The sequence below is a fragment of the Peromyscus leucopus genome, chromosome 1 (genome assembly GCF_004664715.2).
Source record: "Peromyscus leucopus breed LL Stock chromosome 1, UCI_PerLeu_2.1, whole genome shotgun sequence".
Lineage (NCBI taxonomy): Eukaryota > Metazoa > Chordata > Mammalia > Rodentia > Cricetidae > Peromyscus > Peromyscus leucopus.
In genome coordinates, this window is record NC_051063.1 from 123,433,724 (window position 1) to 123,453,003 (window position 19,280).

The 19,280-nt window shown below is 50.9% G+C and overlaps 1 protein-coding gene across 1 annotated transcript in view; it reads right to left on the minus strand.

Moving 5' to 3' along the window:
• The window catches only part of Alpk3 (alpha kinase 3), a 47,472-nt gene that overhangs the window by 22,056 nt on the left and 6,136 nt on the right, over positions 1-19,280 (minus strand). The window contains exons 3-5 of the mRNA XM_028873781.2: positions 15,639-15,760; positions 6,399-6,516; positions 4,540-5,824 (exon numbers count right to left, since the gene is read on the minus strand). Of these exons, the coding sequence (XP_028729614.1) occupies positions 4,540-5,824; positions 6,399-6,516; positions 15,639-15,760 (1,525 nt within the window). The remainder of the gene's footprint in view (positions 1-4,539; positions 5,825-6,398; positions 6,517-15,638; positions 15,761-19,280) is intronic.

Below are 19,280 nucleotides of genomic sequence, written 5' to 3' on the forward strand. Positions count from 1 at the left end.
GAATTGAACTCAGAACCTCTGGAAGAGCAGCCAGTACTCTTAACCTCTGAGCCATCTCTCCAGCCACCTGGTTTTGGTTTTTTGAGACAGGGTTTCTCTGTGTAGTTTTGGTGCCTGTCCTGGATCTCGCTCTGTAGACCAGGCTGTCCTCGAACTCACTGACATCTGCCTGGCTCCACCTCCCGAGTGCTGGGATTAAAGGCGTGCACCACCGCTACCCAGCCTTGGTTGGTTTTTTTGAGACAGGGTCTCTCTATATAAGTCCTGGCTAGCCTGATACTCACTTTGCAGACCAAGCTGGCTTTAAATTCACTGAGATTCATCTGCTTCTGCCTCCCAAATACTGGGGTTAAAGGCGTGCACCACCACACCATACTTGGCTCAGCCAGCTTTGCTGATTTTTTTTTTTTTTGGCCTGTTCCCTACCCCCACCTCACCCCTGCTATTTATCTTAGGTTGGTGAATATTATATTTAGAAATGATTTGAAAAAACAAAACAGGCATGGTAAGCACCCACATGCAATTGCATCCAGCATTTGGGAGACTGAGGCAAGAGGGTTGCAGCACGTTTGAGTCACCAAGGCTCGGGAATCCCGTCTCCATCTCCCAAGTCCTGGGATGACAGGCAGGCCGGCATGCCTGTCCAGCACTGCACAGCTGCTGCCCATCCAAACTCTGGTCCACACACTTGCACAACAAGCTCTTTACCCGGTGAGCCGTCTCTCAAGCCCCTGGGCTCCCTAGTCTTTTATAAGACACGTAATTTATTTATTTTATTTTATTTTATGTGCATTGGTGTTTTGCCTGCATGTATATCTGGGTAAGGGTGTCAGAGACCCTGGAACTGGAGTTGCAGACAGTTGTGAGCTGCCATGTGGTTGCTGGGAATTGAACCCTGGTCCTCTGGACATGTAGACACTGCTCTTAACCACTGAGCCATCTCTCCAGCCCTCACTATTCTTGGTTTCAATCTCCTCCCCGAACCTGGCCCACTAACTTTCCATTCTGTTAGCTCTCCAATGCTTTCAAGAGGACACGCCTCGTGTCTTGCTCAGGGTTTCTAGCTTTCCCCAATAGTGGAGTTGGTCTGAACTTCTAGTTAGTTAGCACCTAACTAGTGCTAACGGAAGCTAGTGTTCAACAAACATTAGTTCTTTCCTCCTTCTCCCTCATCCAAACCTTAGTGCTGCAGAGGGTGGGTGGGGCGCAGCAGACACACATAGAAGGAAAGCAAGTGTGGAGAAGGTTCTAGAACTCTGAGGCGCTGTCCGTGCTGTGAGTGGGGCCAGGTGACTTTGCAGCCCTTGTCCAGCCCACCGCCTCGCCTCGACACCCTGGCTTCAGTTGTTCTTCCTAGAACGGCATCCTTTTTCTTGTATCTTTGTATCTGAAGAGATTGTGGGCATTCCTTTACGTTTTAAATAATTCAATATTTTCTGCTAATACTCTATCACGAGTTATCAATCCATGATGTCAAACAAGTCTGGCCTCTTCTGAGATGCCTCTCCCATTGAAACTTGAGGCCCCACCACTCCCCCTCTGTCTCCAAGCTACTGCAGCTGCCAGTTCCAGGGGATCCCCAGGCAAAACAGTCATATATATATGTGTGTGTGTGTGTGTGTGTGTGTGTGTGTGTTTGTGTGTGTGTGTATGTGTGTATGTATATATATAATTTTTTTTAATTTTTAAAGAGAGGGTGGAGAGGCATGCCCAGGTCTCAAAGCATCAGCTGAGAATTTTCATGCCTGTGCTGTCTCCTGGGAAAGTCTAGGCACACAGAAAAGGTGGCTAAAATGTTCTTGCTATGGCATTAAAGATCATGCGGAATTTTTTTAGACCATGGAGGAAGTAATGAGAAGGAAATAATGAGAAGCTTAAAACAAACAAACAAACAAAAGAAGGCAGTGTGGAAAACTAAATTAGGGGCAGAGCAGACAAACCGGCCTACTGTGCGAGCCTGGTGACCTGAGTTCAATCCCTGGCTCCCTCAGTGGAAGAAGAGAACCAGCTCCTGAGGGTGTCCTCTGACCGCCACACACACTGTGGGACGAACTGCTCTAAAGAGAAATATGCACACACACACACACACACACACACACACACACACACACACACACACCAATAATAATAATAATAATAATAATAATAATAATAATAATAATAATAATAAATAGAAATGAGGGTCTGGAAAGATGGTCAGTGATTTTTTAAAAAAAAAAGCACTACTGCTTTTGTCTTTTGAGATAGGGTAGCCTCCAACTCACAGAGATCCCCCTGCCTCTGCCTCCCAAGTACTGGGATCAAATGTGTATGCCACTACACTTAGCAAATTTGCTGCCTGCTCTTGGGTTTGAGTCCCAGAATCCACATGGTGCCTCACTACTGTCATAACTAGTTCCAGGGACGCCAGGGCTCCATCTCTGGGACCTACACAGCGGAAGGATAGACCCGGTTCCTGCAAGTTATCTTCTCACCTCCACTCACACTCGGTGACAAACCCGTGCACATGCACACACACACTCACATGCACATACAAGTATATGCACACAAAATAAATAAAATGCGTGTATATCTACATGTTAAATGAATATTTGAATTGTTGTAAGTTTACCAAAACTATATACATAAAATAAAGCCAGACAAGGTTCTGGCCGCAGGACAGCTAGTACAGACAGCTTCTGAGGTGTCTGCTCTGCCCTCAGCAGCCCCACCCGAGGGAGGGCCAAGCTGGCACTTCCACCCTCCTGTCGGGAGACACAGCCACCTGGGGGTGAGGATCCCACCCTGTAGGCAGAAGCCGAGTTCACACACACACACACACCTGGCAGCTAGCCTGATCACTTCCTAAATGAGCTCCCTCAGGGCCTCCAATTTCTCTGGAAGGCTGCTGTGCAGCCTGTGGCTGTGGGTGACACAGAGCAGCCCTACGGAGCTTTCCTAGAGCCACTGAGGTCCTGATGTCACCAGGAACCTCGAACAAGGCAGGCAAAAGCGATAAACAGACGCAGAACATGGTGTGGGGTCTTTGAGATTTGTCCCACGCCAAAGCCCTCTGATCTCCTCTTCCCACAGCCTAACCTTAGCACCCACTGAGATAAAACCACATCCAGGCACCACTGAGACCTTCTTCCCTCCTGAATGCTCTTTCTCCATGGGATAGCCCGCCTCTGCTATCCACCAACACCCTCCTCCCCAACTTGCCCTAAGCTCCTGAATCAATTGTCCCTCGAGTGTTTCCCTTCACTGTTCCAGAAAACCATCTGTCCTGTCCGAACACCCGAGAAACACGCCTTCCCACGGAAAGCCTCCGCTCAGAAGAGCCGGGACTCTGGCTTCCTCTCCCCTGAGAAACAGCCTTGGTGTAGTTCCTGCCCGAATCCGGAGCCATCTTCACTTACATTTAACACAGAGAGAGATGCAGCACAATAAAACTGGAATTTCTGATAAACAGAAATAGAGTCTTAGTATAAACGTACCCCATTTATTGTAGTCCACCCACACTCGTGAGAACACTGTCTTCCTCCTGTCTGCCCAGAGATGGAACACTCTAGTCCTAGGTAAGTCTTCCGTCCCTCTGCCTCCGGAGCGTGAGACCCTGGCCACCTCTCATCCTCTTGATCCCGCTCCTCAAGCTCCATACTGCTGAATCCCATCTGTCTCTACCCGTGGCAGGTGGGTATCCCTGCCCCTCCTCCACACAAAACACGTCTTCCTCTTGGCTACCCATTCCCTAGAAATGACTGACTCCTGTTCCCAGCTTTCCCCCTCTCCCACCACAGGACAGTTTATACCATCACACTTAGTTCATGTGCACCATGCCTCCTAAGCACCCAGTTCTTGAATGACTATGAGTTATTGTTATTTTGACTATTACTCGCCCAAGATCACACCTCGCTAAGGGTTGCCAGCCAGGTATATAGGTATGCCACACCCCAAAACTTAAATGAAACCAGAATGAACCAGTACTTCTTAGACATTCAGTTTTCGGGGTGCTGGGAGTGACTTTGTTTTGTTTTGAGACAAGGTCTTACTATGCATCCCAGGCTAGCCTTGGCTCACAATCTTCCTGCCGAAGTCTCCCAAGTGCTTGGGTCATAACATACAGTATTTTTTAAGTCTTCTGGTGAGCAGCGTGTGTATGGCTACACACTACGGAACACCCTCATCTCCCCCTTGAAGCACTGTAGCATCAGCATGGCTATAAAAAACTCTGATCCCTCTTCCTCTCCCCCCCCCCCCCCGCCCTGCCGGCCGCCCCCTAAAGAACGGCATCTTCCTCCTCTCCCCTCGGCTAGGAGCTTCAGTATTCTCTTGGACAAAAAGAGACATAGTCAGCCTATGCTGCCTGCACGCTCCTGTCTGGAGCATGGTCAAGCAAGGGCCGTGCCTGTGCCCCCTTGCTCCTGGCTGGAGCTCCAGCCCTTCCCCACCCCCTTCTATTAATAGCCCACCACCCACGGGTTGCCAAGCCCTTACAGCAAGAGTTTCCATGAGGTCAGTTTCCCAGAGCAGCCTCCACACACTCCCGTCCACACTTACCTCTCCTGGAGTCTTGGAGCTTGTTCGTCCTTGCGAGGGGCTATCTTGAGTGTTGTGTCTCCGTCGGGCAGGGGGTGTTGGGACCTGGGCAGAGGCTGGAGGCAGGGCTTTCCCTAAGCTCTGGGCTACCGATTCTGGAGCCTGACTTGAGGAAGAAGCGGTAGCGGGCTCCACTTTGGGCTTAGGAGGAGCAAATCTCTTCCTATTCAAAGGCTTAATGGGCGGGGGGACCATGGAAGGTGTGGGCTGGCCAGAGACCATAGGTACCTTCTCCCCTCTAGCCTTGACAGGCTCTTTCCCTGAGGGACTTTCTCCAGATACCCTGGTACATGGGGGTGGAGGCAGCTCCTCTCCTTTGGGCCTGCCTGCCTGGGTGCTCTCCATGTACATGTCCTTCAGGGAGAAATAAACTTGCTCTGAGCTGAGGTTTGGGATAGGGGCTGGGACCGGGACCGGGGCTGGGGCCGGGGCTGGGATGGAGGCTGGGGCTGGGGCCGAGGCAGGAGCATCCTGGACCTTGTCTTGAATGCCCACAACAGAGGCTGACTTCCTGGTGCTTTCTATTCCGGAAGGCCCAGGCCCCCGTGCTATCCTGCCTCTGGGCTGGGTCTGCGCTGGCTGCGCATCCGTGGGTTTCTCTCTTCTGGAATTGGGTGTGTCTGTACCGGGGATGCCGTTTTCTGAAGAGCACTGGCTTCCATCCGCCTTTTCTAACTCTGGCCTCTGTACTCCTGGTTTACATTCCTCGTCTTTCCTTTTCTTCTTAGCCCCAGACTCCTTTGGAGGGGTGTTCTGAGGCCCCAGCTCCATGACCTCGCAGATGTACGTCAGCAAGCCATGCTCTCCATCTTCTCCGTTTTCTGGGGCCGGCTCCCCATTGGTGGGTACCTCTCCGGGAGCAAAACTGTTGATCAAACCCAAACCTGGGTGCTGAACAGACTCAGTCTCTCCTTCCTGCCAAGCTGCGGAGGACCCTTCCTCAGTTTCCCTCACGGGGGCTGAGGGGACGGCAGCTTCGGCTCCACTCAGCCGGCGCTTCCGTTGGAAGCGGTCGGGGCTGATCTTGCGAAGAGTGTCGCTCTCCGCTGATGCCTCCTTCCCGTGCTTCCAGCTCTGCTCAATCTCCCGCATCTTGGCTGCAGCCTTGCGCTTCAGCTTGGCGAACCAGCGCTGGTGAATCTTGTACTCGGTCATCGTGCCCACCTCTAGGACCCCTGAGCAGGACACGATGCCCTTGGTGTTCCGAGCAGAGGCCTGGTAGATGGCAGCATCTTCTTCCCGGCACCTAGAGGCAGGAGCATGAGGCGCCATCTCTCCCTCCTGGGAGACGAGAGCCCTCCTCCCCACAGCCAGAGCCTCTGGCATTGACCACGTGCTCCCTCCCAATCCAAGTCCTGCCCTACCTTAGGCGTCATGAATTTCCTCAGTTACAATAGAGGAAACTGAGGCCACGGGTGGGTGGCAGCTGACCAAGGCCATGCTGTCCCAGGAGGGATTAGACTTGGGGCCCAGAAGAGCTCCCTTCAGAAGCAGGTGACCAACACAGCCCCCGAGAGCAGTAATGATGACACTGTTGCTTTTTCTGGCTGCTGACCTCATGGAAAAGGTTTCTGTGGGTCAGGACCTCCTCTGGTTGCACTCACTCGTGGCTGTGAGAAGCACGCCTACCCTGGCCTTGGGAGATCCCAGACACTGGCAGACAGCGCAGTTCACCAGGTAGATCAGCTCAGCCGCAGAACCCTGCCTGCTAACTGCCGAGAGAGCCTGGGCGTTCCACCCGGCTGACTCCATGTCTGCTGGCAGAATCCCACGTAGGGCCCTCAGGAGGGCAGAGAGCCAGGCAGGCCCCTCTCCCTCACCTGTACAGCTGCAGGGTGTGACGGTTGCCTTGGTGAGTGATCTCATATTTTGGCAAGCCACAGTAACGGTCCAGTTCTATGTCATCCTTGTACCAGGTCACCTCTGGCTCTGGGTATCCTGAACAAGGAAGCAAGAGATTGAATGAGGTTAAGGTGGGATCCACACAGTGTCGAGGGCTTCCTCACTGCTGGAAGAGGCTGGACAGTACCCATGCCCCAGGTCCTCTGGAAACACCATCCCTGTTGCTTAGCTCACTTTTAGAACATAGGATGTGTCAAATCGGAAAGCATTTCCCCTCTGGCTGGAAGGAAGAAAGTTATTTATTTATTTATTTTGTTGTTTTGTTTTTCGAGACAGAGTTTCTCTGTGTAGCTTTGGAGCCTGTCCTGGAACTCGCTCTGGAGCCCAGGTTGGCCTCGAACTCACAGAGATCTGCTTGCCTCTGCCTCCCGCCTGCTGGGATTAAAGGTGTGTGCCACTGCCACCCAGCTGACTTCTCAGCTTTCTAGTAGGAAGAGGTGAGGGATTTCCAGCAACTGATAACTGGGAATAACATGCTTCCTTTCTATAACAGGCCATTCAATATCCTCTTGTACATAAACGACTCTACCTGATAGGTCTCCTCTCCAAACCCCATCTCGGCTGCATCCACTCCTTTCATTCCAGGTTCCTATGCTGCGTCCTTTGACAACAGAACTAAAACACCCACCCAAACATCCACTCACTTTTGATCTGCCTAGCCACCCATTCGCTCGCGCGCGCACACACACACACACACACACACACACACACACACACACACACACACAAGGTAATGAGGTTAATTAAAGAACCAACCAGTCGCCAGGTGGCACATGCCTTTATTTCTAGCACTCAGGAGGCAGACAGGATCTCAGTGAGTTCAAGGCCAGCCTGGTCTACAAAGTGAGTTCCAGGACAGCCAGAGCTATCACACAGAGAAACTCTATCTCAAAAAACAAAACAAAACAAAACAAAAGGGACCTACCAGTCCCTTCCTTGGGGACTCCACGCTTGGAGGACAAGCCCTTTCTGACTGAGCACCTGGACATAGAATTCTGAAGCGTGTGTGAGGCAGTCTGTTCTGAAGCACAACCTAAGAAGTGGACAACGCTTGTTTATAGTGAGAGACAGGGAACCACACTAGGGAACCACACTAACCGGAGTTGGAGAGAAGCTAACACACTTTTGGAAGTGTGCCACTTCTAAACATGGCATGGTGGTTCACGCCTACAGTTTCAGGCTAGCCTTGGCTATAGAATGAGAGGCTACCCTGTCTCAAAAGAAAAAGAACAAAGAAGAGAGATCTTTTATTTATTGGCTTATTTATTTATTTATTTATTTATTTTTATTTTGTTGTCGGCTTTGGGGGTTTTGTTTGTTTTGTTTTGTTTTTGAGACTTTCTCTGTGGGGTCCTTCTCTGTAGCCCTGGCTGTCCTGGAACTCTGTCGACCAGACTGGCCTTGAGCTCATAGAGAGCTGCCTGCCTCTGCTTCTGAGTGCTGGGATAAAGGCGTGCGCCGCCACCACACACAAGGCCGTAGAAATCCATTACAGAGCTTTCTCCACACCTTCCACCCCTGCTCCTGTTCCCTTTGATACCCCAGAACCATCCACCACCGTCACCTGTGACTTGCACGTTCCTAAATCACTGCTCCCTTCCCAGACTGACTGGCTCTAGCTGGTCCAGGAGCAGCAAGGACCCTGACGTGGCCATCTCCAGCCCAGCCCTCTCCCCTCAACTCCTGACCTGTCTCATTGACTTGATATTTGTATCTGCACTTGAAGGTCTGGCAGGTGACAGGTGTGGACCACAGACCCCTTATTCTTGTCTCAAGACATTCCCACACAACTGAGTAAGTGGACACAACCCATCCCCCCAGTGTGGTTCGGGCCAAAGCATGGGGTCATTCTTGTCCCTTTCTTTTCCTCACGTCCACTCTGTCAGTCCTAAGGCTCTCTCCCTTTGGAACGGATCCAGAATCTGACCACTTCCTGTCACAGCCTGGTCCCCTCCAGGGAGACCTTCCTTGATGACATGACTGCCTCCATCCTGGCCTCTCTTCAGCCCGTGGAAACACAACAAGCGGACTCAGGCCCACCTTCTCAAAGCACCCCACGGGCTCCCGTCTCACACAGGCCCGCACAGTCTACACCCTATTACTGCGCTGCCCTTATCTCTTCTTCTCTCACCTTTGCACGCTGCACCCCAACCTCACAGTCCTGCTGGCCCACGCTGACAGCACAGGGGGATGGACCTCAGCGCCTGCGGAGCTCTGCCTCCCAGTTAACTCCTCACAGAGGCCTTCCCAACACCCCTCAGCATTTCCTTTTTTTTTTTATTTATTTATTTATTTTTGGTTTTTCGAGACAGGGTTTCTCTGTGTAGTTTTGCGCCTTTCCTGGGACTCACTTGGTAGCCCAGGCTGGCCTCGAACTCACAGAGATCCGCCTGGCTCTGCCTCCCAAGTGCTGGGATTAAAGGCGTGCGCCACCACTGCCCAGCAGCATTTCCTTTTTATGATCGTTTCTTCCTAGCGCACACGGCCACATGGCACACTGAGCTTGTTACTTGGTGTGCGCCCTGTCCATCACGGAATGTCAGCTTCACGGCAGCGGGGACTTATCAGTGTTCTTCGCTGCCGTGTCCCCAGCTCCTAGAATAGTGCCTGGCATGCCACCCACAGTAAGTAAATATTTACAGATGATTACATCAACAGTGTAGGAAGAGCCTAGGATCCAGAGAAGGAAGCGAGCTCCTTGGCTGAGGATTTGGTAGAGCCTTGGAGTGAGGGACACTTGATCTAGACCCAAAGGCTAAGCAGAATTTCGGAAGACCTTCCCTTCCTCCCACGGGTGCGATCGCCCCCTTCCTCCTACTAATCATGGTGCTGGAAAAGCCGAGCTCCTTGGCCACCTCCCCTGCTAGAGCCCAGACCCCAGAGGGCGGGAAGGACCCCTTGTTTACTGCCGTGGGCGGGAAGGACCCCTTCCTTGTTCACTGCCGTGGGCAGGAAGGACCCCTTCCTTGTTCACTGCCATGGGCAGGAAGGACCCTTTGTTTACTGCCGTGTCTCCTCCACCCGAGACGGTGCCTGCCCAGCAGTTACTTGCTCCGTCTGTTAGCTGAGCCAGTACAGGAGTGAACAGTGAACAAAAGGCGGTGGGAAGGGCATGCCTGACATGGCAGCGGCGGCGGTGTGTGAGGAAAAGCAAAGGGCACTCCAGGGAACAGCACACAGCAGCAGGGAGCAACAGACTGGGGCTGTGCGGGCTGTAAGGCGAGCCCTGTGTTTCCACTGCGCCTAAAGCCCCTGGTTACATCACCGCACCCGGGGTCAGGGCCAGCGCAGGTGCTCTCACCATCCTGTCGGATGATCTCATCCACCAGGGCCTTAGACCTTCTGCCACATGACAGCCTGCCCGGGACAGCCTCGGCCTCCAGTGCAGAGAGGAGGAATGGCCTCACAGCGGCGGCCTCACCCCCACAGGAGCTGCTTGTGATTCTGCGCACAACTTGGATCAAGCTGACCATTTGGGGCTTCCTAGCAGGAGGAGCTTTGAAAGCGAATTTACTTGGGGAGCATGCTGGCTAGCCCCTGGCCAATGCGAACTATATTATATAAACGCACACAAGCCGGCCAGGGCTAGGTCCTTCCCTCCGCTGTACATACTCCTGGGCAGGTATGCATGCGTACACACAGAGGGACAGCGCTCTGGCCAGAAGAGTTCAAAATGGAACCTGAGCCAGTCTCCTTCCCCTGGCCCCTCGCTACCTGTGGTCGGTTTCACAGCTAGCTAGCTTGCCTAGGAACCCCCCTTGGACACCTACAGCCTCATCCCAACCACTCCCAGTTTGGGGAAACGCAGATTTAGAGAAACAGGAGTTTAGAGTTTTCTGAGAACTCAGATATAGAATTTCTCTTGGTTCCCCTGAGCAAAAGTTGCTCACATTTATTGAAGAAGACTTACTGTGTGCCAGAAGCTGAGCTGAATGAAATACTTTTCACGTATATCTCATCTAACCCTTCTAATGGTCCTAAGGAGAAGGCAATTGCTAATCCTCAATATAAGCAAAAGAAAATGAGCCGGGCGGTGGTGGCGCACACCTTTAATCCCAGCACTCAGGAGGCAGAGGGAGGTAGATCTCTGTGAGTTCGAGGCCAGTCTGGGCTACAGAGATCTAGGATGACAGCCAGAGCTACACAGAGAAGCACTGTCTCAAAAGACATTAAAAAGAAGAAAAAAAAAAAAGGAAAAGGAAAAGGAAAGCAAGGCTCATGAAATAAAGACTTCTGCCACAGTCCCCTAGAGAGTGAGCAGCAGGGTCTGAATTCAGATCTGGCTCTGCTATAAAGTGACAGGTGTAACCCCTACTTCATATAAGCTCCACAGGACCCAGGGGAGCGACTACCCAGAGCCACTCAGCTGGCACATGACACAGCCAACTTTCCTTTTCGAGCATTCTTTCCAATGAGGATTCTGGGGTCAATGTATAAAATTTTGCTCCTAAAAGTTATCATATTAGACTTATTTCCCAAAAAATAAGATTTTTTTTTTTCTTGAGACAGAGTTTCTCTATGCCCTATCTGTCCTGGAACTTGCTCTGTAGACCAGGCTGGGCTCAAACTCAGAGATCCACCTGCCTCTGCCTCCCCAGTGCTGGGATTAAAGGTATATGGCATCACTGCCTGGCTTTTTTTTTCCTTTTTTTTTAGAAATGTGGTTCTTGGAGGCTGGAGAGATGGCTCAGCAGTTGGAAGCATTGGCTGTTCTTCCAGAGGACCTCAGTTCAATTCCCAGCACCCACATGGCATCTCACACCCGTCTGTAACTCCAGTTCCAGGGTTTCTAAAATCCTCACACAGACATACATGCAGGCAAAACACCAATGCAAATAAAATAAAAATAAATTATTTACTGAAAGAAAGGTGGTTCTTACTACGGATTAGGTCCCTTGGTTCAATCTGCCTACCTCTGAAGCTCCCTTCCTCCATTTCAACATGTGACTATGCACATATGCGTACATACACACCCCAACACAGAGTGTACTCCAGAGTTGAAGAGAGTCAAGGAGGGAATAGGTATGAAATGAGCAGTCTCTAGACAGCTGCATTCCAGCCTAAAAGGACCTGCAGGATCCAGGAGGCAGGGCCCAGCATAGGTCCACCGTCTCCCATTCTCCCACTGTGAGTGAGAAGAACCCTGGAGGTCCTGGGGTCCCTCTCCACGTCTGCAGGGGTTCCTCCCGAAAAGGCCAGTGAGTTCCCTGTTCCTTGGAAGATGGGAGTCTTCCTCGACAGGACAAAGGTCCAAACAGAGGAAAGCATTGTCTGTGCCCAGTGAGGCCCTAGAGTCAGGCCCTGAGCCATCTACCCTTGCTCAGGGATGCTTCCAGCAGGGAGGAAGAGAAACTGATGCGGTCGTGTCCCGCCCCCGTCCCCCGTCCCCATCCCGTCGTCATCCCCCCCCCCAGCATCCACCAAGAGAAGCCAGGGACACAGAGAGCAGTCTCCATTACTGAATAGCCAGGAACACCTCCAAACTGAGGAGACCTAATGTCTAACCCTGTCTCCCGAGTTCTTGGTGCCCTCTCCATTTCCCCCTCCCCATTTCCTACAACCTACATCTTCTCCTTGTTTGCTTCTGGTATACAACGGTACCATGGCGACCACGGTCTAATCTGCTACAGAAAGCTGAAGGAGCTGAGATTGGGGACGTGGAGGGGAATACAGCAGTGGATGAAAATGTGGATGTTAGAGTTGCCCAGACCCCTGAAAACTGTACCAGTTCAGTGGGTAGAAGACCATGGCCTGGGCTGCTCATCATGAGATGCAGGGATTAAAAAAAAAAAAAATTCCCCTGAGGTCCATGAGATGGATTCATTGATAAGGGTGCTTCCTATCCTGCTGACAACCAGAGTCCCATCCCCAGGACCCATGTGGTGGAAAAACAGAATTGACCCCCACAAGTTGTCCTCTGACCTCCACACAAGCACTATGGCACATGCACACATTAAAATAATATGTATTTTTTTTTTAATTATTCCTTTGGGCTCAGTGTTTTTAAAACACTTGCTATGTGAGCCTAATGACCTGAGCTCAATCCCTGGGATCCAGGATGGAAGGAGAGAACTGACTCCTGAAAGTTCTCTGACCTCCACACATGTGCTTTGATATGTATGCTCAAACACATATCACACACACGTATGTGTACACACACATACAATAACAATACTTCTTTAATTGCTCCTTTGGATTGGGCTTGAGGAAAAGGCTTACTCCTGTGAGGAAATTGGGAGCACTCAATAAACTATCCCACGATTCTGTACACCAAACTGGTGTCTGGCAAGTCCACATTGATTCTGAGAAGCCATGACACCCTTGATGCCTGCTTTTGCTGAGGCTCCCCATACAGGTCTCCACAACAGATACTGCTTCCCCACCCCCACCCCCCCACCCCCCCACCCCCCGCAAACTGCAACTGAGTTGAGCCAAGTGGAAATGACACTAATTTGGTCATCACCATAGCCAGGTCATGTGGCAAATGAGTACTGTGGCAACTCCACAGAGGCATCAACAAGTCCCCTGTGCGCCCTGGCCTTGCCGATCTCACGCTCTTGGAGAAAGGCATTGGTAGACAAGGTAACCGTGCCATGGAGGAGGGAGCAGGAGCCCTCCTGAAAGTGCTGGAGACGGCCTTGGGAAGGGCTTGGAGCAAAAGGGACTGGCCAGGCAAAGCAGTGGTGGCTTCTAGGTAGCAGAATGAACATTCGAAGGGGCAGGGAGACTCACACACACACACACACACACACACACACACACACACACACACACACACACCCTAATGGGGAGAACAAGCAAGAAGAGAAATGGGAACTACAAACTTTGTAAACAGGAAGCAGACAGGCAAGTACAGGGCAACAGGACCCTCAAGAGAGCCAAGCCCTGAGTTCAGAAGTGGTAGAAATGGAGAACTAGCCAGAAAACCCCCAGAGGGCACTGGAACTGGTGACTAGGGGTACAGGGGTCAGAAGGAAGGTGAAAATGTCTTTAAAAACAGAATGTTGGGCCTTGTGCACGCACACCTGTAATCCCAGCACTCAGGAAGCTGGGCCAAGAAGATCTCCAGTTTGAGGCCAGCCTAGGCTACACATTAAGACCCCTGTCCTGAGACAAAGCCAAACAAACAAAAAACTGCTGAACGCAGTGGTGCACGCCTTTAATCCCAGCACTCGGGAGGCAGACAGGTGGAGCTCTGTGAGTTCAAGACCCACCTGGTCTGAAGAAAGAGTTTGGGGCCAGCTGTCGATACGTAGTGAGATTCTATCTTAAAAAGCAGCAAGAACAACAAACAGAAATGGTAGCTCATACCTCCAATCCCAGGTTCTGGGAAGACAGATTGGTGGAAGGGATAAATGGCTGTATTTTGATAAATATCTTTTAGTATAATTTAAAGCCTTAAACTACGTACCTGTATTAGGTTAATAAAATAAAATTTAATTTTCGTTGAGATAGGTTTCACGCATGCCAAGATGGCTTCAAACTGGCTGTGTAACGAGGATGACCTTGAACTCATGATCCCCCTGCCTCCACCCACAGTGCTGGGATCACAGGAAAGCCCCACCACAGGTTTATTCGGTGCTGGAAGACAACTCCACCGCCTCAGCATGCTCTGCAAGCACTCCACATTCTGTATAAAGCGGCATATGAGAAAGTGAGGAGTGAGCTTATTTTCTAGGGAACCATTGGTGCCGCAGAGACTCAGCTGTAGGCAGCGCACAAGGCAAAGGCAACTAGCTCCTCGTGACCTGGGCGGCTCACCTAGCCTCTTGTAGCTTCGTCCTCTGCAAAGCTGGGCTAACAATAGCACTTACTTCACGGGGGCTTGGAAGAATTGAGTTGCAACACACCACGTCATACAAAGATAAAGGACAGAGGGAGTCGGTGTCCTCTAGCACACATGGCCGACAGTCCTGGTAAATGGGACAAATACTCACGAGAAAACCAACCCCAAAGAAGCTGTCTAGCTGGCTGGGCTAAACAAGTCCACCCAGGATGGGGGACTGTGACAGCTGGAAGCCACCCACGCCCTGGACTAACTTAAGAAGAAAAGGGGGGGCGGTGGTCTTGGAGGCATGTGAGTCTGGGCCCTTTGAAATGGTGAGTGCAGCGGACAGCAAATGTTCTGTAGGCCTTGAGGCAGGTCAGGGTGGTGCAGAGGGAGGCTGTAGTGGGCGGGTGGGGAAGGATCAGTGCCTGGAGCCAGTGTCCCAGCACTCATAATGCCTGCTGCTAAGGGGCACCACTGGGTGTCCTACTTAAACCCCAGCAGGGAACCAGTGGAAAGAGAACCGTCTTGATCCCTAACACTGTGCCAGGTGCTACCCCAACGGCTAAGCAGGTATTCACCCTCTCACGCTCATAATGCTATGCTGCTCATAGCAACCTGCAGGGCACCATATACTGAGTCTAAGGATTCCAAGCCAGGCAGTTTGTGTCCTGGGACTATGGTCAGAATAATTATGATTTACTGTCTGTCAGGCTAAATACTCCCAAGTCACAAATGGCTCAACTATGAAGTGGTATGTTCAGGAGCTAACTTCAAAGATCCATCAAGTGATCATCAAAGATGATCTTCAAAGATCATCAATAAGTGAGTCTACTTGAAGGGGGAGGAACTTTGCTGAGCACAGTTGGAGGCCTATTGTCTTCATTTTCTGTCTTTTGAGACAGGGTCTCATGCAGCCCATCCTGGCCTCAAACTCATTATGTAGTTGAGAATGACCTTAAACTTTTTGTCCTCCCAAGTGCCAGGTGCTATTCCAATGGCTACACAGGTATTCACTCACTCATGCTCACTCCTGCTCACTCATGCTCATTCACTCTGGCACAAACTACTATGCCAGATTCATGAGGATAAAACCTGGGGCTTCATGTATGCTAGCAAGCACTCTACTGAGCCACATTCTCAACCACATCCTCAACCCTGAACACAGGTTTTAAAGAAGAAAAGATACACACACACACACACACACACACACACTCACACAGTTCCAGAGAAAGAGACACACAGAGTTGGGGGTTGGGGGTTGGGGAGCTAAAGCCAACTCACTCAGTTTGGTACCCATAATCTACCACCCCTGCATACCCATTCTATCCTCCTGGTCCCCCGCTTTGTGCAGAAACCCTGGCAGGGGCTGTATCAACAGCTTCATTACCTGTGACAATGCAGGTGAACCTGACGTCACTGTCTTCAGACACAGCCCGGGACTTGAGTGTGGTCTCAAATAGTGGCTGGGTCTCTTCTGTGAGCTGAGCAATGATGGAGCAGAAGGTGCTCCTAGAAAAAGCAAAAAAACATTTAGAGGAGCCCTCCCTACAAAATACACCCTGGCCTGGCCTCGCCCGAGTGTAAGCCTTACCGTGTTTACCAGTCAGCCCGTGGCCAAAGTTCCTGGTTACACCTGAGCAAGTCTTCACTCAAGAGTGCCGGGGCTTCCTGGCCTGGTTAGGGATGGGCACTAAGGGGCTGAAGGCCATCTTGACCCAGGGCCATTGCAATAGGCAAGAGGCTGACAATAGACCAGGCCCCTGAGCCCACCAGACCACCATTCTACACATCCCCATCAATCCTTAGTCAGGGATGGGAGGGAGCTGGCTTCACCCTCCATTATCATCTCCAGGGAAGCTGGTGTGTGGGAGACACACATGTCTCAGAGATGGAGCCCTAGCATAGCACAGCCATACCTTAGAGGGAGAAGCCAGCCAACCCTCAAGGTCCTGAAGGCATGGAACTGTATCCTAGAGCTCGGATTCCGAAGAAAAGCACCAGCATTTGTGAGCATAGGCCACGGTAGATGAAGAACGAGCTGGCAATGCCAGGGGCCTTGGCCCTTAAGGGGACTCGACTCTACGGACTATCAAATGAAGGTTGATGCTGCAAAGAACTATGGGATGGCACTAGCAAGCCAGCTGTGGCTCCTCTGCTCCTTCTACGGACACCATGTAGGGAAGTTGAAGACAAAAGCCGGCAGCTGTATGGGATGGCAGAGCCACAAACAGATGGACTCCTGGAAAAGCCAGAACCCTTGGTTCCCTTGACGTAGCGTCAGCCCCTCTTGCAGGACTCCATCATATCTATGGGCTCCTTGGGTCTACCCCAAACTCACCAACAATCCTCGGGGCTTACAGTCCACTCCCTCCTGGGCACAGGAAACAAACCTAGGTGCCAACCCCTTTCACGGGCCAGCAAAGACAGTGCATTCCCAGGCATGAAGCTCAACCACAGAGCCAGGCTGTGTGGTGCACAAGCTGTGCCCAGCCCTCCTCCCCTCCCTGGGCACACACCCCTTGTGAGCAGCCGTGGGGACCGTGAAGGGAAAGTCAACAGAAGCACAAGGAACCATGGAGAAAGGTAGATCATTCCAAGTTGCCTTTCTCTGGGCCTCAGAGGAAGGAATCGACCCCAAGAGCCATATTTACCTGCTCATGACTCTCTAGCAGGTACAGAGTGAGAGGAGTGTGTGGGGATGCAAACAGAGGGTATAAGCCTACATGCTTTGCAGGGAGAAGACTCTATGGTTAACGTATCTTTTCTGTAAGCATTATTCTGCACTTGAGTTCTAAGAGAAGGTTTGAATCCCAGAAAATGTTTTGAATCAAGTAAGATGTCTAGGGATGCAGACACCCAGGCATTTGAGTCCTCCCTCTAAGGTCCAGCCAGGATGGGGTTATCCCTGTCAGACACCTGAGCTGAACCAGCCTGAAAGGAGCACTCAGTAGCATTCTGCAGCATCCTCTCCCTGAGACATCAGCTGTCGGGCAGGATAAGCTCCCTTCTTTCCCCTTTAAGTTGTTCAGAAATAGAGAACCTGTTGGGACGGGGGCTCTCAACTCCCTGAACACTTAGAATATAACAGCCAGAAATGTTTCTTTTCCTTTTTTTAGACAGCATGTTGTATGTAGTCTAGACCTTGTGATCTACCTGTTTCAGCCTTCCAAGTAGCTGTGATTTACAACCCTGAATATGTTTCAAATGTTTATTTTTCTTTGTTCTTCCTCCTCTTCTTCCTCTTCTTCTTCTTCTTCTTCTTCTTCTTCTTCTTCTTCTTCTTCTTCTTCTTCTTCTTCCTCTTCTTCTTCTTCTTCTTCTTCTTCTTCCTCTTCTTCTTCTCCTCTTCCTCTTCTTCCTTTTTAAGATGGATCTCTCCATGTGGTCCTGGCTGTCCTGGAACTCAATATGTAGACCAGGCTGGCCTCAAACTCACAGAGATCCACCTGCCTCTGCCTCCCAAGTGTTGGAATTAAAGACATGCACCACTGCACCCTATTTGAAAATGTTTCTTGTTCCTATCATATCATAGCAATTTCTGACTTGAACTGTCTATAAAGTTCTAAGCCAAATATAGCCCAACTGCTGTTAATCCTCATTACATTACATAACTTGAGCTTGTTTTTTTTTTTTTTTTTTTTTTTGCTTGTTGTTTGAAGCAGACTTGGGGCTTTATTTTATTAAATTTGTGTATTTACTTTGTGTGTCTGAGAGAGAGACAGAGTGTGTGAAAGAGAAAGTGGGGGTGGGGAAAATGTGTGTGTGTGTGTGTGTGTGTGTATTTGTGAGAGCTTGGGTCCCAAACACGCCACAGCAGACATGTGGCGTTCAGAGGACACCTTTGACTTTTGCGTGGGTTCTAGAGATTGGACACAGGTCACAGACTTGAAGGACAAGGCAGTGCCCTGGCCTGCTGAGGCGTCTTCCTACCTGTTCTCTGGGGACTTTGGGTTTGTTTGGTGGCCTGCGACTGTGTGTGTAGACGAGGCTGGACAGGGAGAGTCACTCTATTCTGTTGTGTTCTGTTGACTGTTACCCGGCTTCTGGCTGCCACAGCTTTCTGCCTGGCCTCCACTCTGCTGTGAGCTAGACTCCAGGTGCATCCTATCCAGGCACCTAAGGAGCCAGGAGATCCGCACACATCTGGTAACGGTCTTTCCAACCATGACAGTTCCAAGTCCATCCAATTCCATGACTTTTGAATGATCTCATGGGCTACTATGTATCTTGAAAGAAACCCAGAATCATTGGTTTCCATGATGTTCAAAGGAGCCTAACCCTGACCTTGGGTGTGCTAGATCCTCCCTTTGAGTCCCTGATAACTCTTGGTACTTCCACACATCACTGAATCTGTTGGGCTATCCGCTCTTCCTCCCAGACGTTTCCTTGGTGTTCATTCCCATCAAGGAGCAAGCACACCCTAAGACCTGACTAATCGTGCCTAAAGACATGATGAACTACTAAGAAACCAGTTGGCTAGTCAGAAATCTTCCTCTGTGTAAAAAAAAAAGGGGGGGGGCGCAACTCTCCCCAAACCTCCCAGTCTGGGATGGGACCCAGGAGGTGAGAATTAGCCAGGAAACAGTCCCACCCTGATGGTAACAGGCAGTTCAGCCAGAGCTAGGGAGCTGGCTCCAGCCTGGCAGGTGAAAGGGTAGCTCTTCAGCTGGCAAGCCTTCACCACAGACTTGCTCAGGCTCTGAGCTGGCTCCAGAGTCAGAGGATCTACAGGACAGTGAGGTGGTCTTCTTTGATCTGACAGAGTTCTGAGTCTCTGAGGGTAGGGAGGGGTCGATGGAAAGGAAAATTCAAAGGAAGGAAAGGTAGCAGGTGAAGTTACAGGATGGCTGAGGGAAAAAATGTAAAAGGCAGGGCCACTAGTACAGGAAGATGGACAAGGCACCAGAGCTAGACATGTGGCTCCTGTGGCTGGCGGCTGCCTGCTGTGCCCCCGTGGTATCTGTTCCAAAGGCAGAGGGCTGACACTGCAGCATCTCAGCGGCTCTTCCCCACATCTTCGTTCCTGAGA